This window comes from Mesocricetus auratus, unplaced genomic scaffold (genome assembly GCF_017639785.1).
Source record: "Mesocricetus auratus isolate SY011 unplaced genomic scaffold, BCM_Maur_2.0 Super-Scaffold_100006, whole genome shotgun sequence".
Lineage (NCBI taxonomy): Eukaryota > Metazoa > Chordata > Mammalia > Rodentia > Cricetidae > Mesocricetus > Mesocricetus auratus.
Window position 1 is genome coordinate 77974508 of NW_024429190.1, and position 19718 is coordinate 77994225.

A 19718-nucleotide genomic window follows, 5' to 3' on the forward strand; every position below is an offset into this window, starting at 1 on the left:
CTAGATTTACAGGTGGCTGTGAACCTCCATGCTATTCTGGAAAAGCAACCAATGCTCGTAACTGCTCAGCCATCTCTCCAGTCTGAGTTACCGATTTTACAATGGAATTTCACTTATGGCATTTATCTATGTATCTATCTATGTATCTACCTACCTACCTACCTACCTACCTACCTACCTACCTACCTACCTATCTATCTATCTATCTATCTATCTATCTATCTATCTATCTATCTATCTATCTATTTTGAGGCAGAGCCTCACTGTGTCTCGGGTGTTCTTGTGGTCAAAGATCAAAGACTAAGAATAGAAGTTCATATTCTCATTTTTAGAATATTAAAAAATATGCCCAGGTAAATTCTCAATTTCTAGAGGTGTCACTTTACTGTGAATACTACATGACAATAGACATAGAAGGGAAATAGAGGGTCAGGAGGGAGCTTTTAGTCAGTCAGCCTGAATGAGAGGCTCATGCTTACTTCATTGAGTTTGGACTCCAGTGGAACCTCTGGAGACTCGCATGTGGGGAAAGAGGATATGATAGTTTTGTCTCTAGCTAGAAGGTAAGACAAAGTGGGTGGGGCTATGTTGTCAGCACCCTGCCTGCGGTGGTAGACGGAGTTGAGCTGAGCTGCCTGCAGCCTTTGTAGTGAGGAGCTCTGAGGTGTTTGATTTCAAGGTGAACTCTCTTACCAAGTTATTTGTAACAGCCCATAAATGCCCGGCCCGAGGGTATGTCACAGCCGCTTGGACCTGGTAAGGATGGCTGCTCAGGAGACACTGGGTGAATCTGCCTTGGAGAGAGTACCTCTGCCCAGCACTGAGACTGAGCTGCTGCTTTCAAAGGTTCTCATGAAACTCTGAGCAGTCACGGAACACTTGAACTGAAATCCACACAGACGTTCTAGCGGGAATTTTATTTAGAGCAGGTGGTCTGTAGATAATAGATATCCCTATGGTGTTTGAAGATTCACAGAACTTTTTACAGAGTGTACAAGATGGTAAGACCGTTCCAAACTGCAGATAACAGAGCAGGTAACCCGGACAATACCCAGCACCACCTGCAACAGAGAAAACATTGAAACCACTGGCTTCCGAGCTTCCTGTCGGGAGTGCCTTCTCACGGGCACTGGTGGTCCCCTCTTGCTCATGTCTGCTCGTAGTCAGTGGTGGTTCCCCCATACTTGTCTGTTTTTGGTGTGAGGAATGTTTTCTACATTAGAATCAGTAGGAATACTGGATAACTCTTAACTGTATCACTCCGCCCACAGGTATTTTACAGATGAAGCATTAGGCATTTGGAAAGGTTGCTCAAGAGCTTCACCCCCAAGGGACAGAGCTAATATTTGATCCCGGTCTCCCTAGTCCCAGAGTGTACTCTGTGTCTACTGTGTTCTCTACCAAGGCTCTGACTGAGTTGCTCCTGCAGGAGACAGTATACTGTGTATAGTGATGCAAATTCTGGAACATAAGCTGGACTTATATGAGCCATGATAGTGCATGGGATTTAAATGCTCTGTCTGGTTGGCTTGTTTAAAATCGTGCACAATTTTGGGGCAAAGACAGTCTATTTCATAATTCCTTAACCTGAGGATAATGGCCACAGTCAGTATTTGTCTGACTCAGGCACTCTTGGGTTTTTGAAAACATTTCAGACATAAATATTTATCCTAATTTCACTTAATGTCATAGTTATCTTAAAAGTTAAAAATGTAGTGGATAAAAGGGGAACTTGAAAATTCCAGCTATTTTTCAAGGCTACTGGGGTTTAAAATGATAAGTTTTAATATATTCAGAACTTCTGTGATACATATGTTTTCCTAAGTACACTTATATTTCATTCCATTGTGGTGCTGCAGATGGGAGGCAGGGACTTACACATGCTAGGCATTCTTCCCACTGAGCTCACCCCAGCCCATTCAAATACAGTTAGAATACATGTTTGAGAAACACACTCTGTAGTTAGTGGTCTTCTGAATTCTTGCCTTTATCATGCCATTAATTTACTAACACAGACACTGGTGATAAGACTCTTAGAAATACATACAGTTCATGGGAGAGTTCTGGGATTTTGCTCACCGTGTGTGACTTCTGATGTAGCAGTGAGAATTATTTCTGTTAAAATACAGTTACAGTTAGTATGTGAGGTATCTTCAGAGTTCCTTCTATACCTCCACCAGCCTCTCCCATTTTATGGTTATTTTGTTGTTGATATGTTAATATTGGTGTGACTGGGGGATTGGCATAGGAAACCCTGTGCTTTGGTTGTACGTAAATGCTGAAAAACTGAATCCTTAATGATCTTGTCTGTAGCATAGAAACTTTCTTCTTCCACATGGCATGTGGGGCCTGATGAGGGGAAGTTGTTACAGTGGTTAAAAAAAATGCTAGTAATATTCCAGGGCAGCGAAACTTATTACAAGGAAGGGTAGTGGGTGAAAACCCATTTTTTTTTCCCTCAGTGGGATTGAAAATTGCCTTGAGGTCAGGACATAGCTACGTCTGGTAATTTTACAAAAGGCCTTTCTCATTCTGTTACCAGGGATTGTCCATTAGACAGAAGCGAGCCCCAGGTAAAGTACAATTATTTGAAAGTTTGCAACCTAATATTGTGTTGACTTCTATAATCTTTTTTTGGGGGGGGTTTCGAGACAGGGTTTCTCTGTATTGTTCTGGAGGCTGTCCTGGAACTCGCTCTGTAGACCAGGCTGGTCTCGAACTCACAGAAATCCGCCTGCCTCTGCCTCCCAAGTGCTGGGATTAAAGGCGTGCGCCACCAACGCCTGATGATTTCTATAATCTTAAATTTTGTGAAAACCCCTTGTGAAAGGATACTCACCATTAGAGATGCAGAAACTTATATCTAACAGTCTAGGAACTGAATTCATGAAGCCCATGGGTTGTAATTGGCTTAATCAGTTTGTTTGATTCCATCTTATGCCTTGTAGTTTAGAGGGATTACTCTTACCTTCTCTGACATTGTATGTCACTTTTATCAATATAATCAGAAATAAAATCTTACCCCAAGGAAACCCTAAAAATGAAGAAAGAAAAAAATTAAATACTAACCTCAGTTCGTTAGTGAGCTTGTAGCTTATGCAAAAAAGATTTACCTGCAGTTGGTTCAAAATAGAAGTGATTAGCTGTAAAAGAAGAAAATGGTAAGTACTCTCAGTGGGCTTGTCTTCTGATTTATATTTACCATAGTACGTGTGTCTGTTAAAATGTTTTGTACGTAAATGCTTCATTGAAAATTGTATTTTATTTATATAAGATTTTAAAATGAAGATATTTAAATTTCTTTAATTTAAAAATATTTTCTCTACTTTCTAACTGTATTTACTGTATTCAAAAGTTAGAAAGTTCAAGAACTCTGGTCCACTTTAAGCCGTGGCATCTCAGTCATGGGTGTGAATGTCCAGTTGAATGATTTATTTCAGCACAACTATGAATACGTGTTTTGTCTTGTGGATCTGCTTACACAGCTGTTCCACTGGAAATGTGTTGCTTTGTAACCTCCTTAAAAACTCAGCAGCTTGTTCAAGACTTGGTCTAAGTGGTGAACCCTCTATGTGTAACACCTGTTCTAGAATATGTAGGAATAGTGACTGGACACTGGCCAATGTCAGCAGTTCTTTTGCATAAACAGTGCTCTGGGTAGTGAGGAAGGCAAGGAAGGAGAAGGGAGACAGAGAAGGAGAGAGAAGTGTATGTGTGAGGTATGAATAAACACTGGGCAGCTCTCTAAGTATTGTTCAGGTTTCTTAAGGCCTCTGGTAACTCGAATGAGTCAGATTCTCCAAGGAGAGACTATCCTCAGAGGTTGGCAGGGTCTGTGTTTCCCCTGCTGGAGGACTCAGCAGAGCTATGAAGCTGGTTCAGCTCTACAGGCGAGGTCAGGACCCAGCTTCCCATCACTGGCTGCTCGATGCTCCTGCAGCTCGGCTTGGATGGAAAGGTGCATGGCTGATTTCCTAGTCACTGGCAATCACTCTGAAGTGGTCCCTGAGGCACGCTTAGTGAAAGTGTGCTTGGAGTTGTATAGATTTGATCTTGGGGAATGGACTGCCATGTTTAAACAGTTTCCTGGACCGAAATTGGCTCTAGGCTTCATGATACGTTTGAACAGTCTTCAGATTGACTTGAACCAGTTGGTATTTTAAAACCCTGGGGAATTTTATTTCGTACACATAAACTTTAGAGGCCCAGCTTCCCGACCTTTAAGAGAATACTGCATGTCTGTTTCTAAGACACTATTAAGTATGAAAATGTTTTGTTTTACTAATAGCTTTTAAAGAATAACATGCATTTTATTCATTGTGAAATATGTTCCTATTTCAGAAATATTTGTGTGTTTTAGACAGAGAAATGGAACTTTTTAGTTTTATCTTTTGTAATTATATTCAAAGGATTCCTGTGATATTTTCATAAACTGACACTCTAAGGAACTTGCCAACCAATAAACAGTTCGTTAAACAACTGAATTATGTGCAGTTGATTAAGAAACATCTTTTGGGCCAGACATGGTGGTGCACACCTTTAATCCCAGCACTGCTGATGCAGGTGGATTGCTATGAATTTGAGGCCAGCCTGGTCTACATAGTAAGTTGCAGCCTCCAAGGACTATGTAGAAAAGCCCTGTCTCAAAAACAAACAAGCAGGCCTCTAAACTCGGGTTTAGATGTGGGAGTATTTCACATGTTACGAGTCTGTGGCATCTCATTAGTAACGGGATCTATCTCATGTCCCTGAAACTCTTTATTCTTTTCCTCTATTCTGAACCCTCACTGGTCACTTGCTTGAATCAGCAGTAGAAGACATTGCCTTGACATTTTATAGCTCAATGAACTGAGTCAATGGAAAGAACTCTTTTCATGTGCCTGGTTGGTTTTGGGTTTAACAGGTGTCTGTAGTCTTGTCAGGATGAACTGGGTGAGTGCAGTGGTTTTCTGAATGAACTGTTTTTTTTTTAATGACATTAGATGTTATATTCTTGGAGTCCCAATAGACTGATAGAATAAAATATATTTGATAGAATAAAATATATTTACCTCTAGAAGTTGATTAGGTGTCAGAGCCTTGAAAAAAAGAAACAAAACAAAACAATCCAAGAGTTACAATTTAACATTTTGAGTTACAACTTTGAGTTAGCCTGGTAAATGGAAACATACATTGAAGGCTATTAGCATTTCTAAAATTCTATCATTAAAACTGTAACACTGAGAGTTTACACCCCCTGCCCCCCCCAATCCTTTTTCAAACCGTCTCTGAAAATGGACACTCCACAGTTTGCTTTGGGCTCAGCACAGTAGGGACATCTTGTGAAGGTCACTCACACAAGCTCACTACATTATACTTAGGAGAAGCTCATCATGAAAAAGAGCTGATGGTTCTTCACAATTTCACTAGCATTCAACAATCAAACTATACTATGGTATAGTAGACACAGCTTGTGTTTTGGTTCGGAGCTGAACCTATCATCTTGCAAATAATTATCCCTACTTCAGGAAAACCTTGTTAACAGAACACAAGGTAAACACACTGTTTGTACTCTGTCCCTAACCTTAAACAGAGCGTCTAGGACAGCTGTCATATCCCTGCAAATGTAAGTGTGACAGCCTACAGGTGGAATGACGTTAGTGTCCCGTTCCCCTACAGAGGCTTAAGAGCAGGCACATCTGCTCCTCCAGATGTTCCCCTCCTGTTAGTGCTACTGGGCCCGTGGTTTCCACATGGTCACAGTGTAAGCACATGAGCTTTCAGACATGTGGGATTCTACATTACATTCTTTAACTCAAAACACGTTTTAATTTTTAGTCATATCTTCTTAAAGGAAGTTTTAAGTGTATTTACCTGATTCGGATTAAAAGGGAAGGGAAAAGGAATTGGAATCTACGAAAAGGGAAAAAGAAAAGATGAGTTGTGAGTGAATCGAGCCATACCTGATTTCCTTTGCTGTTTCGTCTTCTCTATTTCCTCACCCTTTTAGCCTTTTGGTGTGTGCTGAGCAGCAGTAGGTCTCTGGGGGCTGGGTGGCAATACATAAGGCCACTGCCCCCTGGAGCTCTGGGTTTGATACACTGTTTTCCTTTTAGGAGTTATAATTATTTTGATTAATTAGTTAACCATAATGTCTAAGGTTCTGTTGATGGTTCTTGAAAACCCATCAATTTCCCTACCGCAGGTGCCACTCTTGCTTGTTTTTGAATGCAGGCTGCCCTCTGCTGGCGGGAAGTTCCCACTTCATGCACTAAGGATTTTTTTTTTGTTGCTCAGGACCTGTCTTCTCCCACAGGCATGACTCCGCTTAGCCAGCCTTGCCTTTGCTCTGGGAGCATGTACCAGAAGAGCCCTGTCATGCTCTTAGTATTTCTCCAGTCCTCACCGAGACAGCTATAAAAACTCAACTATTAGGAGACACGGAGGGCGTCACCGAGAAGGGCAAAGTAATCGTTTGTTTGACTTTTGAGAAAAAGTTATAGGAAACGCTTTAAAAAAAGAAAAGAAAAGAAAGCAACAAAGTAATTTTTAGTGACAGCAAAAGAATGCTGTCACAGAGGCTACTGCTCGCCTCAGGAAGCTAAGGCTCTTCATGGTTAACGTCATCAGCATAAGCACCCAAGGACTGGGTGTGGTGGGACAGGGGAAGAGGTCACAGGGCCAGGCCAGTAGGTCACCAGCCCCCACCACAAGCTGTGTTTGGGGCGGACTGTGAACAGCTGACAGCTCTCTTTTTAACGTGTCCTATTTCTGTGCCAAAATCTGGCAAGTTTGGTAGCCATCCGTCACGCAACCGATGCACTTGAGACTTCCCACACCCTGCTTACCAGAGGAGGCTGTTGCAAGGGAAACTGAGGAAAGAATGGCAGGATTTGTGGCGGGTAAAAGCTGAATCTCTGCGGAAGGAAACACAGTGTGGATCGTTGGGAGTGCAAACCACAGCTTCTAAATATGAAGGTCCATTGGAAAGTCCAGGCGTACCTGTTCACTGGAGCTTCCCCCAGATTGTCCGAGCTTGAAAACAAGAAAAGCAACAAGGTGAAGCAGCTGGCCACCGTACCTTATGAGTAAAGACATTTTGTTTTATGTGAGAACGGCTGAAAAGCCCATGAGCTTTATGCCTGTCAGTCACGTGCCTTCACCTCTGAAGTAAATTATACATTTAACAGAGCTAATTTTGTTCAGTGATTCACAATACCAAGCACCTTTGGCTTTAAAGTTATATCAAAAACATGCTCTTACTTTCTTAAGACTATACACCACATGCCTTGTTCTGATATATTTAGCAACAACACTATTCTAGACTTGTTTTTAGTATGTGGATGTTCAAAGGAAGAGAGTATGGGCGTCAACTTAAATTTTGTGATCTCCCCACAACCTTTGAAAGCTCCCTTGTTGCCAGATGTGCATGGAGAGGGTTTCATGCATCACTGGTGCTGGGCACTGTCTACAGTAAATATAAATGGTTCCTACAGGTCTCCCTTAGTTCAGATGTGGGAAGCATGGCTGTAGTCAGTGCACAGCAAAAAGCGGCTGGTGGTTTGCTCTCACTGTGTTTTACATATTCTGTGATGGTGTCATAAAATGCACCATTGTTTCACAGATCAACTGCACAGCAAATGTTCCCGTCAAATGGGCACGATGCGTTATCACACCGTGGCTGAAACACATACTCATTTCAGAGATGCTAACAGATGAGGAAAGCCCATACTAAAATTAGTGAAATGTGTATGCCACAACCCTCTTATCAGCAGTGTTCCTACAGAGACACATTTTGCATTTCCTTTGGGACTTTCGACAGTAATGCTTGTCTAGGATGGGGCTGTAAGTGGTTGGAAGAGCATTTGCCTTGTATGTGCGATACTCTGGGTTTGAGCCCTACCCCTACCAAGAACGCATTACAACAACAGTTCTTGTTAATGTTGCAAGAATCGACTGTGACTTAGTACAAGAGACTGGTTTGTTATCCAGACATGCTTCAAATGGGCATAGGTTGTTACCCAAATCTTTTTATTTATTTATTTTTTATTTTTTTATTTTTGGGTTTTTTTTTTCCGAGACAGGGTTTCTCTGTGGCTTTGGAGGCTGTCCTGGAACTAGCTCTTGTAGACCAGGCTGGCCTCGAACTCACAGAGATCCGCCTGCCTCTGCCTCCCAAGTGCTGGGATTAAAGGCATGTGCCACCAACGCCCGGCGTTACCCAAATCTTGTTTTCCAAAATGATGCAGTAAAGATGCCTGTGCATAATGTTTAGTGATCTGTCACACTCCTGAACTGCATATTTCAGATGTAAGTTTTTAATATTAACTTAGAACTAGTGTGGGTAGTCTTACATCGCCCTCTGTCTTGGTGTTGGAGCTTCTTGGAGAGGAGCCTTTTAAGAAAACCCTAGATGATATAGGGTAGTGTTACAAATGGAGCTCAATTCAATGGCTAAATTTCAATCTGGGTCCCTGTAGAGCACTTGGATTATATTGCTAAGTTGACCAAGAGCTTTCTGCTGTAAGTGTTTTAGAACCATTTTGTAAATAATTTTTACACGCTGGAGTTGTCCTAACTCATTGGACAGGGAAAACATGAGTTAGTTCCTTGCCCAAGGTCACCATCTAGCTAAGGCCTCCAGAAACAGCTTTGCAACATACTGAGCCTTAGACCCAGGGAGACTGCTGATTCCGTTTCACTCCTGGACTGCACTTTCCTCTCCTGTAAAGATGTGAGTGCTTTCTAGCCAGAAATAGGAGGACTCACAGTGAAGACTGAGGGCTGAGAAGTACTCACTGGGATGGGCTGAGCTGTGGCAGCGCTCAGCAGGGCGGCCAGGAGGAGAACCTTCATTCTGAAGAGAGAGTCTGGGAGTGAGGGATAAGGTGATCTCCACGTCCTGTTTCCATGGTGAACAGATCGTTGAAGTAGTCATGCTGACAGTGGTCAAGCTAAATCTTGCCTCTAGATTCACATTTTTTTAAGCTCGGAAAACCTTTAGAAAGCTTTAAATGCTTTTAGACCAGTCATTCTCCAGCTTGTTATGGTGCCCGCCTGCCAGCCCACTCTTCCTTACAGCTTACAGTTCTGCCTACAGCCAGCTGTTCTGCCTTTAAAGTGACTTGAGATGGTGATCTCCGGACACAGGTCTTTTTGTCTTTAATGTTCAATGGGGAAGGGAGCGTTGCTGACTAAAAGGGGAAAACAGTTTTTCCAGAATGTACAGATGGAGCTTGTGCCTGCACAAGACTGATCGGTCCATATAACCCAGATATTGTTGTTGTTGACAATTACAGCTCCTTAGAAAGGAAATTATAATGGAAAAATTTGCAAGGCATCATGGGTTGAGAAGAATAAGCAAAGTGTGAATAAATTCAGTAAAGCAACTCAACAAGGTCAACTCTGCCCCGTTGGTTCTAAAGTAAAACTTCACGTTTGTAAAATCACATTCATTTAGAACTAGCTCACCCTTTTAAACTACATCGCTGTACTATGGAGTTTGGCTGAGAAAGAACAACTTCACCATATCTTCATGAAGATTTGTCCCCAGCATCTGAGGCAAATTCCATCCATCCATGAGTCATCTGCCAGCTACTGCAATATACTTAAACTCAACTCTGGTTGAGTTTGTATCACTTTGCTTGAACATAAACTTCCTTTCATCCTTTCTTTTTCATATTTTTCCTCTGTATATTTTCCAGATCCAAACTCTAAATATTCCTTCTCTTTTTGTTAAGTGGACATAGTAGAAGTCATTGAACTACAGACCCAAGACTATCCCACATACTTTGAGCAGCATAAATTATATCGCTTTAATTACCTGGACTTCAAATGGTCCTCGGAGCAGCAGATTCAGGAAGCAGTGTGGGCTGGCATCTCTACACCTGGCTAGTATTTAAGCTGTGTTACTAATGTCTACATGGTCATGGGCAATATGACTCACACATTCACGGCTAAACTGAGCAATTAGCTTCAGACCAGGGACTCGAGTTTCTGGAAGATCACAATTACTGAGATGGGCTTAAGGGCAGATTCTGAGAAGATAGCTCACCACCTTGGCTGGGGCCAGAGCGATTCTTTATCACAACCAACTGGTCATTAAGAACTAACCACAAAGAACATGAAAGCACTTTTGTCTCCCAGGGTCGTTAGACCCAGGGTAAGATCTGAACATCTCCATTCTTAGTATTTTTGCTTCAAAATGAAAATAATTTTCAAATAAACAGTTTTGTAAATGTTTAGATGGCATCTTTAATATTAAAATCAGTTTCCCTTATTTTAAAGAATTTTTACAGATTCCTGAGAGTAAAATAAAATTTAGGCCTAATTGACACCTGCTAATATAATTATAAAACATGGTTTCTAAAACTTAACTTCTAAAAATTGTTTTCTAATTAAGATAGTTTTGGTATTCATAAACATATTCTGAAGTTTAGAATGTCTCTAAAATTAATTTCCTATTTGGTAAACATAAATAACTAGACTTTGGTTGGTCAAATTGAACCTAATTATCTAGAAAGGATATGGTTTAATGTGGTTTTAGTTCAAGAAAGAGGGACCTTTTGACCTCATAAAAGGTTAAAAACCATTGAAGATAATTGTATTGATAGTTTCTATTTCAATAGAAAACTACATAACCTCTCATTTCTTTTGAATACCATAAAAGTGGAATGAAATGGATGCCAGAAACTTTTGGTGCCTCACTTTATACTTTGCAAAACAGTGTGGTGTCACACTTTTATGCTCTAGTTTTTAGCATTACAGAAAAGCCCAACTAGAAAGACAGATCTTATAAGACACAATCAGGCCACGGGAGTAGTGCTGATCTCTCACGGCGTTGGCCGTCATGTTGGGCACCCCATGGCTCACCATCCGCCCCTTTCACTTGGTTTTGAGAAACGAGACACACGGGGCTCTTTCAGATCTCCTCCTCTTTGATGCACAAGTGCAACTGCAAAAAAGTTAGAACTGACTGGCCAGCACAATGCAGAATCATCAGCATTTTAAACTGCACTTGGCTAAAAAGTGATTGAATCTAACCCCACCCTCATTAAAACTTACATAATGATAAAGGACATTCCCGATTAGTTTGTAACAATTTGTTATAGAAAACGTCTCAATCTTTTCTTTAAATGCGCCTTTTATTACCATCAGTAAGTAAGCATAATTCCATTTTTATTTCTAACATAAGCCCTGGGTTGGTCTTTTACATCTAATTGTTTAAATAAACAACTGGAAATAAACTTGAGCAGGCTATTGAGGCTTTACTGGCTCTTTATTAGACATCAGGATACTGAAAATGAGGCATGGTAACCACAAAAGAGCAATCTTTCACTTTCTTAACATGCATGAGGTGTTACGGACAATACGAACACAATTTTCACGTTTTATAATTATCAATTATAAAAGTAGATGCAGAGAAACAGTACTATGAGTTAAACTGTTCCCAGATAGTACAGTATTTTGTAGATATTGATGCTACTTAATTTTAAAGTTTTATTTCCTAAGGTAATGTTAAAGCCTGGTACATGTCTATCCCTATCAAGCAGTTAGTGTCATTGTCTTCTCTTACATGCAAACAAACGTTTTGCTAACTACGAATCTATAGTGTCGTGGCTGCATGTACTCAGGAGCAGTTAAAGCAGGCGAGGCTAGTGGGAAGTTTCCATTCTTTCAAATCTTAATTCAAAACAGGAGGTTTTCATCTATGTCTTCTGTAAAAATAAGAGAAAGAAAGAATAAATAAATACAAGAACGAATGAATAAATAAACAGATACACTCTTAGAAAGTCACCTGGAAAGCCACAAAACCAAAGAAAGGCCAGAGCTGTGGATGTGTGAAACCATCTAAAAGGCAGCATGGTAGCGACTATCAACATAGCTGGAACTTTTGCAATGCCTTTGGGCTTCACCTCTGACTTCTGGAATCAGAATCCCTGGGGGAGGGCAGCTATCATGAGGACACCTAGGCAGTTCTTTTGGAATCTTTGTACAGTTGAGAACCACCAAAGGGCGAAGGGTGGGCTATTGATGGCAGGACCAGGACAACAAGTGCCAGGTATAAATGGTGGCTGAAGCTCCACAGAAAGGGTAGACGTTCAGGAGCAGCTCAGTTCAACTTTGAACTAAGTCTTCTGCAGAAACACCCATTGCTGCTTGCATGGCAGACAACACGGCCTCCTCTGTTGGACCACTCTGGACCAGGGTAGCCTTGCCAGGACTGCCTGGGCATCCCTATTTCTATATCAGTGGACCTGAGCATCTTTTGCCTTTGGTCTTCCTTGCAGTCATCATAGTCCCTTACCTATGCAACACCTTCTTTGACATGGAATTTCCTTTCATTCCTTCCTTTTGGGGGGAATGCTCTTTCTCCTTTCTGAACCCCTTCTCCAGGATGTGTTATCTACATGTGTGATTCCATGGTGTCTAACAATAGAGTTTCGTTCTATAACTTAATGAAGTTTCTTTAACATAATAATTCCCTTCCTTAATGCCAATTATTCTCCATGTGCTCACATCGCTCTTTCTCTTGCTGACGTTAAACTCAGGCCCATGCATATGTGAGGTAAGAATTCTACCACTGAATTATATCCATAACTCTCCAAATGCATATTTCAATTTCCAAACTCTTGAAACCATGACTCATATATTGAGCTAGGAACTGTGTTTGTCTTGTAAGTAATTCAAATTCAGCATGTCCACGTGGAATTTGTCATTGCCCCAAATCTGCTCCTGTTATTGTGCCCCTAGCTATCTTGCCTGGTCCAAGGCAGGAATGGGGACACTCTATGCTTCCTCTAGATTCTCTCAGCTGTCTGCTCCCTGCCTAGTATTTCCTACCAGCCATTGGCTCCTTTTATCCCAAACTTACACCATGTGAGTATGCTTCTATTTTAGGATGTCTTGACTGCGTCACTTCTGTGCCCACAATCACTTCTGAGTCAGGATCTTATCAAGTCTTGGATTTACCACAGCATCTTCAGCCATTCTGTACTCGCTCTGCAGTGTAACCACAGGACTCTGGTTTGATGACACCCCAGCACTCCTAGAGTAAAGTCTTTAAAGGGCTCAGGAGACCCTGTGTGGTCTGGCTTGTCCCAGAAGTTTCACTTGGAATGCTTTCTCTAAGAGTGATATGAGTAGACATAGTAAGTGGTGTATTGGTGGGGTTTTTGTCAGCCAGACACAGGCTGGAGCCATCTGAAAAGAGTGACCCTCAGTTGAGAAAAATGCTCCCATCAGAGCAGCCCGTAGACAAGCCCATGGGGCATCTTCTTGATTGGTGATTCCTGCAGGACTCAGCCCACTGTGAGTGGTGGCCTCCGCCTCCGGGCATGTGAAGAAAGCAAGCAGGCTGAGAGAACCATGGGGAGCAAGCCGGTAAGCAGCACCCTCCATGGCCTCTGCATCAGTTCCTGCCTCCAGGTTCCTGCCCTGACTTCTTCCAGTGATGAATGTGACCTGAGAGCTGTAAGATGAAATAAACCCTCTTCTCCCCACGCTGCTGTTGGTCATGGTGTATTAACTGAAGCACACAGTGTGCCATCATCACTAAGACCCTCCTGTCACGTCTCTGAGCCTTATTATTGAGCTAAAGACAAGAGTGACCGAGGGCAAGAGGCATGCCTGGAGCTGGCTAATGGCAGGCTGTGCCGTTAGAACATAGCTGGTTCAGGTCACAGGCGGTTGAAATTCAGGAAAATGCTGGTAAAGTTTATCTTCTCCTCTGCTCTTACTAGCATTCATGGGGAAGTAAGCACATTCATAACGAGTTGTCATTCTTGCCGGGTGTTGGTGGCGCACGCCTTTAATCCCAGCACTTGGGAGGCAGAGGCAGGCGGATCTCTGTGAGTTCGAGGCCAGCCTGGTCTACAAAGTGAGTTCCAGGACAGCCTCCAAAGCCACAGAGAAACCCTGTCTGGAAAAACCAAAAAAAAAAAAAAAAAAAAAAAAAGTTGTCATTCTCTCTTTGCCTTGCCCCGCCGTATCCCAAAGTGACAACTTGTTTACTTACTCTAACTGAACATTTAACGACCGCCTTATTGGCTTAGTATGTGATAATTCTCTCCCAGCTTCAAAATAGCATAACGCCAGCCAGACCACAGTGACAAACAAGACCATTAGGAGCTTTGCAAGTCACTGGACTTGGACCTTTCTCGCTCCTCCCAGTGCAGAGCCTGGATAGCCTTCTGTGGAAGAATTGTCAGACATTTTGCAAAGGAAACAGAGAAGAAGAAAAACTCTTTTTCCTTAAGTAAATGGCCTTTACTCAGCTTTGCCTTTTTATCAGTCTTTAAAACCCCAAGTCCTGTAAGGAGATGTCAATGAAAATGCTCCGGCCCAGCTGTGTTCCTCGTGTTGATAATAGTGGGCTCAGCTGCACTGGGGGATGCTCTGTCTTCAGCAGGGAGTTGAAAAGACAGGCTTAACCATTTGGGGGATACCTCTATAAATACTCTGCTTGGAGAATAGGTGTTAGAAAGGGAATCGATCTTTTTGTATCAGTCTTGGTCTGACAGCTTGTTCATGTCTTTTGAGCACTAATGAAATCCAGTTTCCAAAGTGACGTCCAGTGATCCTCCCCCTCCCTTGGCCCGTGTTCCCCATGTGAGAGCAGGGTTGTGTGACCAGCAGAACATGGCAGAATGAGGTGGACTTCAGCCTCGGGTTTCTAAGGGTAGGTGGCTACCACAGGGTGGGGGACTGAAGCCACTTTCAAACAACCAAGTGACAGATCTTAGAAGCAGATCCTGCAGGCAACCTCTACACCTAGCTAACAGATTGGTCACATGACCCTATGCCAGACCTGCCCAGGAAAGGGACTCCCATTCTCCTGATCCTGGCAAACAGGTTAACATTAGCTAATCAGGTTAACATCCTGCCCATCTGGGGTCGGTTTGCTATGTCGTAGAGCAACTAAGGCAGAAGAGGAAGTGCTCTCTGAAACAGGCTCATCATTGGTGTTCATTCCCACAGAACTGTTGAGAGCAGCAGGGTCGTCCTTCTGCTGAACACTAAAGGGCTCGGTCCCGACACTCTCAGGTCTTGCCAATTCCAAGCCATGGTACATCAGCATGGTGAAGAATTTTAAGGTGAAGTCACACATATAACTCGTGAGAGCAAGTCTGACCTTTGCCAACCTTACTGTTCTTAGTGTTAGACTGTTTGCTCATCTGTATGTGTTTTTAAATGTGTCCATAAAGCATCTGTTGTGTGTGTATGTTTGTGTGCAGGTGTACATGTGTGCATGGGTATACATGTGTTCTGGGTACACATGCATATGTGAATGGAGGCCAGAAGACAACCTCAGTATTGTTACTCAGGCTTTTCCTGCCTTGCTATTATTGTTACTGTTTTGAGACAAGGTTTTCCTACATAGCCCTAGCTGGCCGGGAACACACATAGATCTACCAACCTGTGTCTCCTGAGTTCTAGGATTAAAGGGCAAAGTGCACACATGCACACGAGTTCACACACACACACACACACACACACACACACACACACACACACTCTTGATATTAGGCCACAGGACTCAGCATTTATCTGAAAAAGTAGACATTGTTCTTTGGTAATGAACTTACCTTCTTTAATCCCAAAGCAGTGACCCCATTCCTTCAAGGTGATATGCTTATCCTTGTTGGGGTCGCACTCCTCAAAGAAGCGGGTTATGCAGTGCTCCATGGGTACCAGGGAAGCTCGCAGAGGAGCAAGTTCGGAATGTGTCAAGATTCTGCAAGAGAACAATGACAGTCTGCTAACTGTGTGGCTTCTGAATGAGGGACTTAAGTCTCCATCACCAAGGACATTTCCCTCCTCAGGGTCACTGTGTATCCAAGTGAACCACACAGTGAAAAGCTGCAGGCAAGGATGGGCTGTGGTACCCAAGGCTTGCCTCTTTGTGAGAATTGTACATCCTATCCCAATCTCTATATGTTCACCTGGAAGTCGGCCTTGAGTAAACAGGCTCTTACTCACTGGCCAGTCTGGAATGGTCCCAGAGGTGGTACTTGACCTAAGTTGAGCCAATTAGATTACCCTGTGGATTTAGTTCAAGAATGAGAATAGAGAACATCTCTGTGAGAAACAGGTTTAATTAGTAAACTCAGTGTGGTAATTCAGACACTGTGCTGTTACCATCTTTAATTAGTTTCTTAGTGAGTTTTGATTAGATTCCTAACCACGACAATGGTTTGTACTTAGTATTTGAAAATGAAGCTGGAAACAATCCCAGTCGTGTCTGGAGTTCTATTTCACATAGATATCATTACCAGGAAGTGTCCTGGGAGTGGGAGGTAAAGGGTCTTCACCTGTCCGCAGGGTGTTGGTCCAGCTCATTAAATTGCCAGTGCACAGGGTACACATACATGTGGTAATTTTTCTTGAAGTCCCTCAAGAGGAGTTCAATGGGATGGTCTCCTGCCAAGAGCCTTTTTTCATCCAGGTAAATTTTCTTGACCTGAGATTAAGAAATCAGAAGGCTGTTAGAGTGTCAGGAAAGTGTCTTGGTATTGTCACTTGTCAACTCTTTGAAGGATAACAAGATGACAGAGAAAAATCTGTCCAGGACATGAACTCTGACCCAGAGAAATGGATTCTAATCAATACAGCCTCCCTTCCCTTCCCTCCTCTCCCCTCCCCTCCTTCCTTTCCCTCCCCTCCTCTCTCCTTCCATTTCCTTCCTTTCTCTTCCCTTCTCCTTTCTTTTGCTTTCCCTCCCTCCCTCCCTCCCTCCCTCCCTCCCTCCCTCCCTCCCTCCCTCCCTCCCTCCCTCCCTCCCTCCCTCTATACTCTAGAGATACAGCAACAGACATACAACTTCCACCTTAAAAGGTTTACATTCAAGGCAAGGAGACAGATTACTATACTAAAGTAAGTTCATGTGTGTGAAACGTCTAGCAATAAACTGAAATGTTATTTTGCTGAGTTGTTTTCAAACAAAAAAAGAGAGAGGAAGGGGAAGGGAGGGAGGGAGGGAGGCACCAATGGGAGATGGTGGAACCTTTTAGAGATAGGGCTGAGTTGGAGTTTTCTGGTCATATGGGGGCATGCCCTTGAAGGGGATGTGGGGAGCCCAGCACCTCTTCTTTTTAATTTGTTCCTTGGTCCACTATGAAGTGAATATTCCTTGCCACATGTACTACCTCAACATAGGCCCAAAGCAACACAGCTAACATCGGTCACAGACTAGAACTTCCAAAAATTGTGATCCAAGAGACTTTCTTCTTTAAGTTGTATTATCTGGGGTATTTGTTACTGTTATGGAAAGCTGATCATATAAATGCTGTATTTGTTAACTTTGCTTGATCATAGCTTTCTGTAGATGCAACTTAAGGAACACTTTCCAGGCTACCTTCCCTTGAGCAGAATGTGGGCAGTTGTCTGTATTATGGAAGTTGTGGCATTGATGGTGACCACTATAGACTGTTAATGCATGCAGGCTAATCAGATGCAGAAAAGCTGGGCAGACTTCTGCTGCTGTGCAAACTTTTGCTGCTGTGCGAGGCAGGGCGCTCTCGCCATACCTCCCCCCTTGGATCTTGCAGACAGACAGACAGACACTCAGGTAGCAGAACATGTCTTGCCACACCTCCCTGCTCAGGTCCTACGTACAGACACTCAGGTAGCAGAGCTTGGAGCTTACTTTGCTTCTCTGCTTTTCATTTAGATAGCCATCATGTTTGGGATTCGGTTCGTAAAGCTGCATCAGGATATTTTTGAGCCAGTCTCTCATCCGCAGGGGAAACTGAGTCACTTCAAAGTCCGTACAAGGAGGAATAGCTGGGGTAAGCAGAAAACACAAGGTGACCAACCACACTGCAAATAACAAGTCCTACTTTCTCCTTATGGTGGTCCTTACCCCTGGCATCACAGTAGACTTTCCTGGGGTGTCTTAAAAACATACCAATAAAATGTCAAAGTTGTTGGGTATCTTTTTGTGATCCTCCTGCCTCACCGTACCAAGTTCCAAAATGATAGACTCACATTACTATGCCTAGCAGACGACAATCTCTATGGAAAGAAAATCCTGATGATTTTGTGGTGGGACTTGGGCATCAGGATGTCTTAAGAGATCCCCTCTCCTGCCCCCGCCCCCCGCCCCCGAGTAATTCTGCCATGCAGTAAAGGGTTGCAAAGTCAGGGACCAGGAATTTGGAAGTGGAGGGCATGCAGGTTGTTAGTTAGCAGCACAGGGAAAAGCCATGCAGTAGCAGATCATGTGACATCTCTGCACACTTGTTTCAGGAAGGCCTCACATCAAACACCAGCTGCCAAGAGGGCTCAGCTCATCACTGGCTCCCTGGGCCTTGACATCGTGGCTACTGCAGCACAAACTGAGAGAACACAGTAACGTTCCAGCCTTCATGGGCTTTTGCCCAGAATGTACATGGATGATTTTGTGCCCGTTACCAGACAGAGAAAGTCAAACAGTAACACTTAATATCTTGTGTGTATGCATGTGTAGAAACTTCGGAGAAGCAGAAACACAAGGGGGAGATCCTAGCGTGGGACTACTTATCTACCAAGAGGAGCCAGACACAACTGAGAAAATCCTGGGGGCAGAAAGATGATGTTAAACAACTTCTGGAAGAATCTACTGCTATAAAATTCTTGGCAAAGACTTAAGTGAAATTGGTAGGAAGGTAAGTAATTCAGAAAACCCCGGTCTTCCATATCTATATGAAGTGCATATTGCAATGGTGACTCTGAACTCAGCAGGGAGATTTAGAATTGTTTAGATTTCTTGAAAAACAAATAGTAGAAAAAAACTATGGTTCCAAAACAGTCTCATGGGGTCAGAATCTCCCATGACTAAGGCCTGGGAATTCCTGAGTTGCTTTTTGTTTCAGATTGACTTCATAACTGAAGTCAATATAAACTGTTCTGTTTGTGTATAGAGAGGGGCACAAAAATCACCCTAAGTCCACACAGAAATGATGTTTGGCAGTAGTGGTCAGTGTCTTACATTTGCAAGCTCCAAAATAATCCAGCTGTAGTTGGTGTCCCCTTTTGGTTCCTTCCAGCCTGCACTTGGTAGCAAACAGGTGACAGGAGCTGGCGTAGGTCTGGTTGTCAGTGCCACAAACCTAGGAAAAGGAAACAAGGAGAAGTGATGGAACCGAATACTCTCTGGAAAACCCTTCCCTGGGACTCACAGAATGTCTGGTAAGTGTGCTGTGCGAAAGATGTGCTCTGATTTGGCACCAAGAAAAAAGTCTACTAAGTTAAACCCATGATGACAGTAGATAGATCTCCAAAGAACTGTAATTGTGAACGTCCCCAGGATAGAATGAGTTTAAAAGTTTGCCTGCTCACTATCTTTTAAATTTTAAAAATATTTTATGTGTTACGGGTGCAGTGTACACACTGTAGTCTGTGTTTCTGTATATGTACACCCATTATGTACATACATGTATGCGTGTGAGGGAGCTGGGATTGATGTCGGGAGTCTTCTCTGATCTCTCACCACCTTATTGCTGAGGCGGTATCTCTCAGTTGAACCCAGAGTTCATCTATACCAATAGTCAGCTTGATCCAGCAATCTCCACCTCTGCCTTCCGAGTGTACTGGAGTTACAAGGACACAGACACTCCCACCTAGCATTTATGTGGGTGCTGCATCCAAACTCCCATCCTTAGACCTGCACAGGAGGCTTTACCCACTGAGCCATCTCCTCAACCCCACTATTACATTTTTGTGGCACAATAAAAACACTTTGATTTCTCTGATATCTG

General features: G+C 42.9%; 2 protein-coding genes across 5 annotated transcripts in view; both read right to left on the reverse strand.

Moving 5' to 3' along the window:
* Positions 1 to 187: 187 nt before the first annotated feature.
* LOC110342071 lies at positions 188 to 11082 on the reverse strand. Of its 4 annotated transcripts, XM_040747549.1 has the most exons (9): positions 9803 to 11082; positions 8779 to 8881; positions 6982 to 7014; positions 6828 to 6896; positions 5854 to 5892; positions 5052 to 5078; positions 3023 to 3143; positions 2080 to 2115; positions 188 to 1061 (listed from the first exon to the last, which is right to left on the reverse strand). In XM_040747549.1, exons 2-9 carry the CDS (start codon positions 8833 to 8835, stop codon positions 841 to 843), a joined length of 603 nt encoding a protein of 200 aa, XP_040603483.1. In that variant the 5' UTR covers positions 8836 to 8881; positions 9803 to 11082; the 3' UTR covers positions 188 to 840. The 4 variants fall into 4 exon arrangements, with proteins under 4 accessions (XP_040603483.1, XP_040603482.1, XP_040603485.1 ...); XM_040747551.1 differs by lacking the exons at positions 8779 to 8881; positions 9803 to 11082 and having other exon boundaries at positions 899 to 1061; positions 3023 to 3034; positions 3114 to 3143; positions 6982 to 8070; XM_040747548.1 differs by lacking the exons at positions 8779 to 8881; positions 9803 to 11082 and having other exon boundaries at positions 6982 to 8070.
* Positions 11083 to 11238: 156 nt separating this feature from the next.
* Sparcl1 (SPARC like 1) overlaps positions 11239 to 19718 on the reverse strand; it is a 29198-nt gene continuing 20718 nt past the window's right edge. Inside the window, exons 7-11 of the mRNA XM_005076369.4 lie at positions 18950 to 19070; positions 17627 to 17763; positions 16293 to 16441; positions 15567 to 15715; positions 11239 to 11696 (exon numbers count right to left, since the gene is read on the reverse strand). Of these exons, the coding sequence (XP_005076426.1) occupies positions 11668 to 11696; positions 15567 to 15715; positions 16293 to 16441; positions 17627 to 17763; positions 18950 to 19070 (585 nt within the window). The 3' untranslated portion in view covers positions 11239 to 11667. The remainder of the gene's footprint in view (positions 11697 to 15566; positions 15716 to 16292; positions 16442 to 17626; positions 17764 to 18949; positions 19071 to 19718) is intronic.

What these genes read in the sequence shown, in the direction of transcription:
- LOC110342071 (XM_040747548.1), bottom strand. Translation starts at nt 7,077, where the DNA reads ATGTCTTTACTCATAAGGTACGGTGGCCAGCTGCTTCACCTTGTTGCT. An exon ending in CACCTAATCAACTTCTAGAG is followed by an intron (nt 3,144 to 5,051) that starts GTAAATATATTT and finishes CTTCTTTTACAG; the next exon opens with CTAATCACTTCTATTTTGAA. An exon ending in ATTTTTAGGGTTTCCTTGGG is followed by an intron (nt 2,116 to 3,022) that starts GTAAGATTTTAT and finishes GTATTTTAACAG; the next exon opens with AAATAATTCTCACTGCTACA.